Source organism: Rhinopithecus bieti, unplaced genomic scaffold (genome assembly GCF_001698545.2).
Source record: "Rhinopithecus bieti isolate Rb0 unplaced genomic scaffold, ASM169854v2 scaffold_12488, whole genome shotgun sequence".
Lineage (NCBI taxonomy): Eukaryota > Metazoa > Chordata > Mammalia > Primates > Cercopithecidae > Rhinopithecus > Rhinopithecus bieti.
In genome coordinates, this window is record NW_016807077.1 from 72,373 (window position 1) to 81,732 (window position 9,360).

Below are 9,360 nucleotides of genomic sequence, written 5' to 3' on the forward strand. Positions count from 1 at the left end.
AGCCTCAAACTCACGCCGGATTCCTAAACCAGGATTTTAGACCATGTTGTCCCTCTGCTCTCTTCTCTGTTTCAAAATTTTTATGGATCATATGTCTGGAATATAAGTTTCATTGCAGAAAACATACAAAATAATGGGGAAAAATAGAACTCTGCCATCCAGAGGTGACAGCTGTTAAGTGGTCTAGAGGTCAATGCAAATAAGGGCTGTGGTAGCTTCACAAGAATCATTGGAAGTCTGCTATAAATACTGATCCTAGGACCCAACCCAGAGATTCCAATTCATTAGGTTTAGGGTGGAGCTTCAACATCTGAATTTTTTAAAGGGTCCTAAGTGGTTCCTACGGGCAGCCAAGTTTGAAAGATTAATGCCCTAGATTTGCACTGTCCAATACAATAATCACTAACTACATGTGACTATTTAAATTTAATATCATTAAAATTAAATGAAATTAAAAATTCAGTTGCATAGTTGTAGTAGATACATTCCAAATGCTCAAGAACTCATGTGGTTAGTGGCTACCATACTGGCCAAAACACAGATTAAAAAAACATTTCCATCATTGCAGAAAATTGGATTGGACAGACAGTAAGTTCCAAGAAGGCAAGGATCATATCTCTCTTGTTCATAGCTGTGTGCCTAGTATCAAATATATATTAAAGAGGTGAGTAATCTGGTGTATTTCTTTCCAGGCTTTTAGTCTCCTGCTCACTTTCATATCTGAAACTGATGTGGAAATCCTGAGACTTCCCCACCTCACCCTCCAGGAGGGAAGGAGAGCTCTGTCGGTCAGAGGTTTTGGCCAAGGGTCCTGGCATGGTCAGTCCTTAAAATCCTATTTACCACTTCTTGGTTTACAGAGGCAACTTCACACTCTCTTTTCTTTGAAAGGTCCTAGAGAGCAGCCCTCACCTCGAATGTTGGTTTCAAACACAGAGGCGTTCACATCAATATCAAAGTCCACGTTGTCCTGGAGCACTTCAACCACTCTTTGGAATTCTGAGACATTCCCCAAAATCTGGAAATAAAAAAAGAGACCTGACGCTGAGGCTCTTGCATGCGTGGAGGCAGATTCAGAGTCTGGGATTCTATGTTGATGTGGCCCTCACTAATTCCACTTAAGACCTCCAGTTTCTGTCCTAGGATTGGTGACAGCAGAAGAAAGCACTGAGAGCTAGAGATCATCCAGAGACTTCATATCAAGAGACTGGTTTAAGTAAATTCCTAGGTCCCAATTAAGAGTGACGATGTAGTCATTTAAACGCACACAATATAAAGAATGCGGCCGGGCGCGGTGGCTCAAGCCTGTAATCCCCAGCACTTGGAGGCGAGACGGCCGGGATCACGAGGTCAGGAGGTCGGAGAACCATCCTGGCTAACACGGTGAAACCCCGTCTGCTACTAAAAAAAAATACAAAAAACTGCGGGCGAGGTCGGGCGCCTGTAGTCCCAGCTACTCGGGAGGCTGAGGCAGCGAGGAATGGCGTAAAAACCCTGGAGGTGGAGCTTGCAGTGAGCTGGGACCGGGCCCCACTGCCACTCCAGCCTAGCGACAGAGCGAGACCCTCTCAAAAAAAAAAAAAAGAATGCAAACGACACAGAAGTCTTAGGTTTTTTGTTTTGTTTTTTTGAGACAGAGTCTCACTCTGTCGCCCAGGGTGGAGTGCAGTGGCGCGATCTCTGCTTACTTCAAGCTCCGCCTCCCGGATTCTCCTGCCTCAGCCTCCTGAGTAGCTGGGATTATGCACCACCATGCCCAGCTAATTTTTGTATTTTTAGTAGAGACAGGGTTTCACCATATTGGCCAGGCTGGTCTCGAACTCCTAACCTTGTGATCCACCCGCCTTGGCCTCCCAAAGTGCTGGGATTACAGGAGTGAGCCACCGCACCCAGCCAAAAGTCTTAGTTTGACATTTGCAGTAGGTATCAGTTGTTTTTAACCCTGTCTTGTCATGTTCAACCTTGTGGAAAACAGAACAGGTTGGCTGACCCAAAACTAAATTCATTCCTACCCTCTTTACCTCATGGCCTCCCACCAGAGGTTGGAAATCCAGAAGCTTTCTCAGCCTCCTTTGCTGCTGCAGTTGATTGTTTACCCAGTCAATTCTGACCCTTGAGAATTCTACTGGGGGCACTTCTGGGAAGGCTTCTGTTTTCTTAATACCAAGGGACAAACACAGCTAACATGGCTTTTAGTCTCTTTCTGCGTTGAACTCAGACTTGATTTCTGAAGCGATGGCAGCTATGTGAGACCATGAGGTACTAAGCACGAGAATAAAAGCCAAAACACTAACGATACTAGAATGCAAAGCTACAAAGAGCCTGGTCTCTGATAACACGGTTGAGTAGCTGACCCAACGCTAGAAATTACCTCTAGACTTTCTTTTACTTGAGAAAATAAACCCTTTTTATTTAAACCATTAGCCAAATGCAATCTCAATCTCTCTTCTTTTGACAATAAATAACATCTCAGTTTACCCTCTAGGAATCACTCTTCCCCAGTAGTCACTCCTGTGATTTGGGAGAGGCTGATCCCATCCCTCTGGCTATGGAGTGGGTACCTGACCTGGACCAGTCCAAGACTTTTTTTTTTTTTTTGAGACAGGGTCTTGCTCTGTTGCACAGGTTGGAGTGCAGTGGTGTGATCATAGCTCATCACAGCCTTGAACTCCGGGGCTCAAGTAATGCTGGCCTCCCAAACTGCTGGGATTACAGGCATGAACCACCACGCCTGGCCCTTTTTACCTTTCTAAGCATCAGGTTTCTTTTATATCTTTTTTTTGTTTGTTTGTCTGAGACAGGGTTTTATTCTGTTACCCAGACCGGAGTGCAGTGGTGTAATCTTGACTCACTGCAACCTCTGCCTCCCTGACTCAAACAATCCTCCCACCTCACCCTCCTCCCAAACAGATGGAGCCACAGACATGTGCCATCATGCCTAATTTTTTATATTTTTGGTAGAGATGGGGTTTCACCATATTGCCCAGGCTGGTCTTGAACTACTGTGCTCAAGCGATCCTCCCACCTTGGCCTCCCAAAGTGCTGGGATTACAGGCGTGAGCCACTGCGCCCAGTCGTAAGCATCAGGTTTCTTAGCCATAAGAAGGAGTAAATGTACTTACCTCAAGTAAGTGTTGGAAGAATTAATACATGTCTGTACTAAGCCCTACACAAACATACTAATTAGTCACGGATATTATTTTTTCATTTTTAATTTTTTTGAGACGGAGTTTCACTCTTGTCACCCAGGCTGGAGTGCAATGGTGCAATCTCAGCTCACTGCAACCTCTGCCTCCCGGGTTCAAGCAATTCTCCTGCCTCAGCCTCCCCAGTAGCTGGGATAACAGACATGTGCCACTATGCCAGGCTAATTTTTTGTATTTTAATAGAGATGGGATTTCACCATATTGGCTGGGCTGGTCTCGAACCCCTGACCTCAGGTGATCTGCCTGCCTCAGCCTTCCAAAGTGCTGGGATTACGGGTGTGAGCCACCATGCTCAACCTGATATCCTTTTATTATCATTGAACATGGCTCCTAGAATGTAAGCCTCTGAAAACAGGAGGATGTCAAAGTCTCTGTATCCTCCACAGACTTAAACAAGCCTATTACAATTCTCCGTACATAACAGGTCCTCTATAAATGTTTGCTAAATAAATGAATCTGCATAAGTTGTAGTTCGTTTTTCCCTATGTAGCTAGGCAACTGCAGCGGACAGTTCAGAATCATGAGATGCAAATAAAAGGCCTAGGAGAGGAATTCATTTTTCACCCACAGTCAAGCTGCCAAAAGAGGAAGGATGTTGGTTATGTAACGGTGGAAAGGAAAAGAAACAGACGAGATACTTACCAGCAAGGTGTCCAGTGCGTCAATGAGAGTCAGAGAAAAACTGCAAAAGGACAGAAATCCCAGCCGCTTAGTAAGAAAATCAAATACCAGACATTATGGCTGCCCTAGATCTGATCCCCCTAAAAGTAAACGAGGCAAAGTAATGCCTCTGCCTGTCCCACTTACAGTCACAACAGAGAAGCCACAGTGAAAATCGCAGGGATCCTCTGACCCACTTAATGCACCTGGGAGGGTTGGCTGATGTAGCTCCATTGTAATTAAATACATCACCTATATTCTGGCATTCTCCTCTGCCATTGGGAGGCAGTATACGATTGTAGCTTGAAGCACAGGCTTTTCACCAATTTTCACGTCTAGGAATTTACCCCACAGTGAACAGCTGTTTGACAGTGTTCAGGGTAGTATTGTTTAGAACAGCAAGAGGCTGGAAAGAACCCAACTGTCCGCCCATTAATGGGTGATTAAACTGTGTTATAAACAGTGCAAAACTATGAAGTTATCAAAAAGATTGTCATCAAGACTTCTATGGCTGATGGAAAGATATTCGAATTGTTTTTAATGAAAAAGACAGGGTGGTTTAGTATGTTTCCATCTGTGTTTCAAAAAGACATACTTACTGACAGAGAGCAGATCAGAAATTGTTAGGGTCAGTGGTGGTGCAAGGATAAACTATAAAGGGCCACAAGGGAACTTTTTAAGATGACAGAAGTGTTTCATATCTTGACCGTGATGGTGGTCACTATGCACTTAAAATGAGCGTAGGCCGGGCATGGTGGCTCATGCCTGTAATCCCCCAGCACTTTGGGAGGCCGAGGTGGGTGGATCACCTTAGGTCAGGAGTTCAACACCAGCCTGGCCAAATGGCAAAACTCTATCTCCACAAAAAAAATTATCCAGGTGTGGTGGTGGGCTCCTGTAATCCCAACTACCTGGGAGGCTGAGGCAGGAGAATCGCTTGAAGCCAGGAGGCGGAGGTTGCAATCACACCATTGCACGCCAGCCTGGGAAACAACAAACTCCATCTCAAAAAAAAAAAAAGAGTATACTTTATTATACGTAAATTATGCCTTTAAGAAGTTCATTTTAAAAAGATACACATACACACATCTATATGTATAATGGCATAAACCAAGAATATTTCTGGAGAGATACAAAGGAAAGTTAATAGTTGGAATTCTAGGGTATGGGAGATATTTATTGTATATAATTTTTTACCACTTGAATTTGCCATTTGTATTTACTTTGTTTCAACTTAAAAAAATTAAAGCCATCACAAGTTTTTAGTTTAACTTCTCTCGACCTTAGCACATTCGTGTGTAAAACAGGGATAATGGCACCTAACTCGTAGGGGTATTAAGATAATTAAAGGAGATGACACAGTAAAATGTTTAGCACAGTGTTCAATCAATGCCAGCTTCAGCTAATGCAATGATTCTTCACTCAGCAAGGAATAAGCCAGTGAATTCCAGCTCTCATAGATTTTTATTCTAGTGGGAACGAGAAAGACAAACAGTAGATAAGCGAAAATTAGAGTATCAAAGAGTGAGAAGTGCTACAAAGAAAATAAAACAGGTAACTTGTAAGAGTGACTTAAAAGGCAGTCGTGGGTCATTAGGGAAGCGGATGCTGAGGAGGTGACTACTGAGCTGAGATCTGAATGACAAGTAGCAGCCAGTTATGGGAGGAAAACGGGAAGAGTGTATTTCAGGCACAGGGAACACCAATTACAAACAGTTACGTTTTAGGAGTGTCACACTCCTTCCTTGACCTGAATGCCCACCTACACAATGAAAAGGTTGGGTTTTCTAATTCTTGGAGCCCTTCCACGGTTTCTTGTTACTCCAGAAATTGCCTATGTCCCCACAGCTGGTGCCTGTTACTGCTGGCGCTGAGCCCAGCGATCCAGCCCACCCGGCTAATCCAGGACTTTTTTTCACTGCGAGAGGCTAAATGGATCCTGGAGGCGATAGCAAGAATTGGAGGGAACGCGGTTGTAGCTCATCTGGGTGCTTTCCGGTGCCGGTGAGGAGACCATGAAGCCACCAGCCCCAGCTGACCCGCCCGCGTAGGCCCGGAAAGTCAGACCCTGGCCGCCCCTTGCCCCTCCGCTCGCACTACCTGCCCCAGGTGTCGTGCCCGTCACAGGTGAGAGGTCGTAGCTCATCGAAGGGAAAGGCATTCTCCAGGTAGCTGTCGTAGGCGTGGTAGAACATGGCCTTGACTCGCTCCCTGGGCGTGGGACGAGAAATCAGGCATGGGGCCAGAACACAAAAACAAGCGGGGGAAGAACAAGATACAGGGCGGAAAGTGGGAATCACTAGCTGATTTCTGCTTGGGACCTAGTGGCGGGGTCCGAGCAAGTCGGGGTAGGAGACCTGGGATGGACAGAAAGGGAAGGGACCCGGTTCGCGCATCCCATTCCCTAACTGCGAAAGGGCGGGAACCTGGCCTCCTTCACCTGTAGTGGGCGGGATCTGGCGCGGAGCCGTCGGGACCTGGCGCACCATGGTGCAGGGGCAGCAGCGCGCACAGGAGGCCAAGCGAGATGAGCAGCCGGAAAGGCATAGAGCTCGTGTCCTCTCAGCGGCCCCGCAGCAGCAGCAGCCACTGCAACCAGCTCATCCTGGGAGCTGCTGCGGGTTCTTCCGGGGACCCGCGCCACTGCGCCTGCGCGCTGAGAAATCAGCCGCTCACTTCCGGACCACAAGCCCCGGAATGCAATGCGCAGTGAAACGTGGCCGAAGAGCAACTTGGGATATACGCTTTCGGAAGCGCTGATCAACGTGTCTTAAAGACAGTGGCTATTGTTACTACTGTTGTTAATTAATGTTTTAATAATAACAGCTAGCGTGCATTGAGCACTTATTGTGTACTAGTACTGTACGAAGCATTTAAAATGCATTCTATCATATTTGTTTCAACAACCTTATTAAGCATGAAGGCTGGGTAAGCATGAGAAATGTTCAGCCTCTACCATTATTATGTAGCAGATGAGCCGCAGACAAAACTCCTCAGATGCCGGGTTAAAGAAGGAAGGAGCTTTAATCGGCTGGGAGCGTGGGCTGACTCACGTCTCAAAAACCGAGCTCCCCGAGTGAGCAATTCCTGTCTCTTTTAAGAGCTTACAACTCTAAGGCGGTCCGCGTGAGAGGGTCGTGATTGAGCAAGCAGTGGGTATGTGCCTGGGGGCTGCCTGCACCGGTAATCAGAAGGGAACAGAACAGGACAGGGATTTTTACAGTGCTTTTCCATACAATGCCTGGAATCTATAGATAATATAACCGGTTAGTTCAGGGCTCGATCTTTAATTACCAGGCCTGGAATGCAGCGGTGGGCTGTCTGACTACTGATTTCACTTCTGTCTTTAACTCCTACTTTTTATTTGAGGCAGAAATTGGGCATAAGACAATATGAGGGGTGGTCTGCTCCCCTATTTAGGGATATTAAGCTTCCCAAACCAGTTACTTGTTGATTGTATAAGATACAACTCACATTTATTTGTCCAAAACTTCCATTTTTTTTTTTTTTAAATCTCTTGCATTTTCTGATGCTGTCACTCTTGAGGTTTCCTGAAATCCCTTCAGTTCTAGAAATTCATGACATTTCTTTCCTTCCACTTTGGGATGTGGTTACACAATCACGGTCCCTTCAGTTTCCATCTCAAACCGGAAGCTTACCCCTATCAGCCCTGTAGAATGTCTTAGGTAAGAATGAATACCTTGGTCAGGCGTAGTGGCCCAAGCCTGTAATCCCAGCACTTTGGGAGGTCGAGGCGGGTGGATCACCTGAGGTTAAGAGATCGAAACCAGCCTGGCCAACATGGTGAAACCCCGTCTTTACTAAAAATACAAAAATTAGCCAGGCGTGGTGGTGGGTGCCTGTAAATCCCAGCTACTGGGGAGGCTGAGGCAGGAGAATCGCTTGAAACTGGGAGGCGGAGGTTGCAGTGTGCCAGGATCGCACCACTGCACTCCAGCCTGGGCAAAAGAGCAAAACTCCATCTCAAAAAAAAAAAAAGAAAGAAAAAAGAATGACTACTCTGAAGCACTATAGCTTTCAGGAGGTTTGTGATCCATTTCTCCATTTCCCTTATTCCCAAGTTTCTCAAGTTTGGTCAGCACCTTAGACCACAGCAACACCCATGACTTTGGTCAGTGTGGCATGCAGTAGAACCAACCCTGGATTTGAAGTCAGATCTAGGCTCCAGTTAATTACAACTCTGTCACTCATCTATAACCTGTATATGTGACCCTCTCCTCTGGGGCTAGCATCCTTGTCTATAAATAATGAGGTGTTTGAACAAATGGATCTTTGAGATCATTTTCGGTCGAGCTTTCTATGATTCTAGGATTGGCTATCTCCTATTTGCTGAAAAAGGCACATGGAAGTGGTAGCTCAGTCTGTTGAGCCGGAGTGCAGCCAGGCTTGGTCTCCTTTGGTCCCACATCCATCCCTGAAAACATCCCCCAAGTAAGTGTCTCAAAATGCCATCCATTGATAGAATTAAATCCCTGACAACCCAGAGAGATTGAGGTGATATAGCCTAGAGGCTAAAAGTATGGGCTTTATATTTGGGCAGACCTGAGTTGGAGTACTAGCTTCATCACTTGTTAGGATATGACCCTGCCAGTTTTTCTCTGAGCCTCAGTTATCTCATCTGTATAATAGGAATAGTATTAGTACCTACTTAATAGGATTGTGAGGATTTGGTGAGCTATTGCATGTAAAGTGCCTGGCATAGTGTCTGGCAGAAGAGACACTCAGTAAATATTAGGATGTTTTTATTTTTTATTTATTTATTTATTTTTTGAGATGGAGTTTCATTCTTGTCGCCCAGGCTGGAGTGCAATGGTGTGATCTCAGCTCGCTGCAACCTCTGCCTTCTGGGTTCAAGCGATTCTCCTGCCTCAGCTTCTGGAGTAGCTGGGATTACAGACGCCTGCCACTGCACCCAGCTAATTTTTATATTTTTAGTAGAGACAGGGTTTCGCCATGTTGGCCAGGCTGGTCTTGAACTCCTGATCTCAGGTGATCTACCCACCTCGGCCTCCCAAAGTGTTGGGATTACAGGCGTGAGCCACCGCACCCAGCCTAGGATGTTTTTAGAAACTCTTCTTGGGGCTTCCAGATGGAAGGGAAAGGAGATGACAGTAAGCTGAGACCTGGATAACAACACACGAGCACTGTATTCGTTTCCTGTGATTCTTCCAACAAATTACCACAAACCAAGTGGTTTAAAGCAACAGAAATTTATTCTCTTGCACTTTGGGAGGTCAGGAGCCTGAAATCAATTTCACTGGGCTAAAATTAAGGTCTTGACAGGGCCACACCCACTCCAAAGTCTCTAGGGGAGAATCCGTCCCTTGCCTCTTTATATTCTCCTGAATGCTCGCATTCCTTGGCTTATGGTTGTATCACTCCAGTATCTGCCCCTGTCTTCATATATCCTTCTCTGTGGATGTGTCACATCTCCTTCTGCTTTTCTCTTATAAGGACTTTTTTTTTTTTTTTT

General features: G+C 45.7%; 1 protein-coding gene across 2 annotated transcripts in view; it reads right to left on the reverse strand.

The window, feature by feature from the left end:
• The window catches only part of EDEM2 (ER degradation enhancing alpha-mannosidase like protein 2), a 34,001-nt gene extending 27,485 nt beyond the window's left edge, over window positions 1–6,516 (reverse strand). Inside the window, exons 1-4 of one of the 2 annotated variants that reach the window (XM_017880111.1) lie at window positions 6,307–6,516; window positions 5,967–6,077; window positions 3,849–3,888; window positions 913–1,018 (exon numbers count right to left, since the gene is read on the reverse strand). In XM_017880111.1, the coding sequence (XP_017735600.1) occupies window positions 913–1,018; window positions 3,849–3,888; window positions 5,967–6,077; window positions 6,307–6,413 (364 nt within the window). In that variant the 5' untranslated portion in view covers window positions 6,414–6,516. The remainder of the gene's footprint in view (window positions 1–912; window positions 1,019–3,848; window positions 3,889–5,966; window positions 6,078–6,306) is intronic. The other variant, XM_017880112.1, reaches the window with a different exon arrangement.
• Window positions 6,517–9,360: the final 2,844 nt, after the last annotated feature.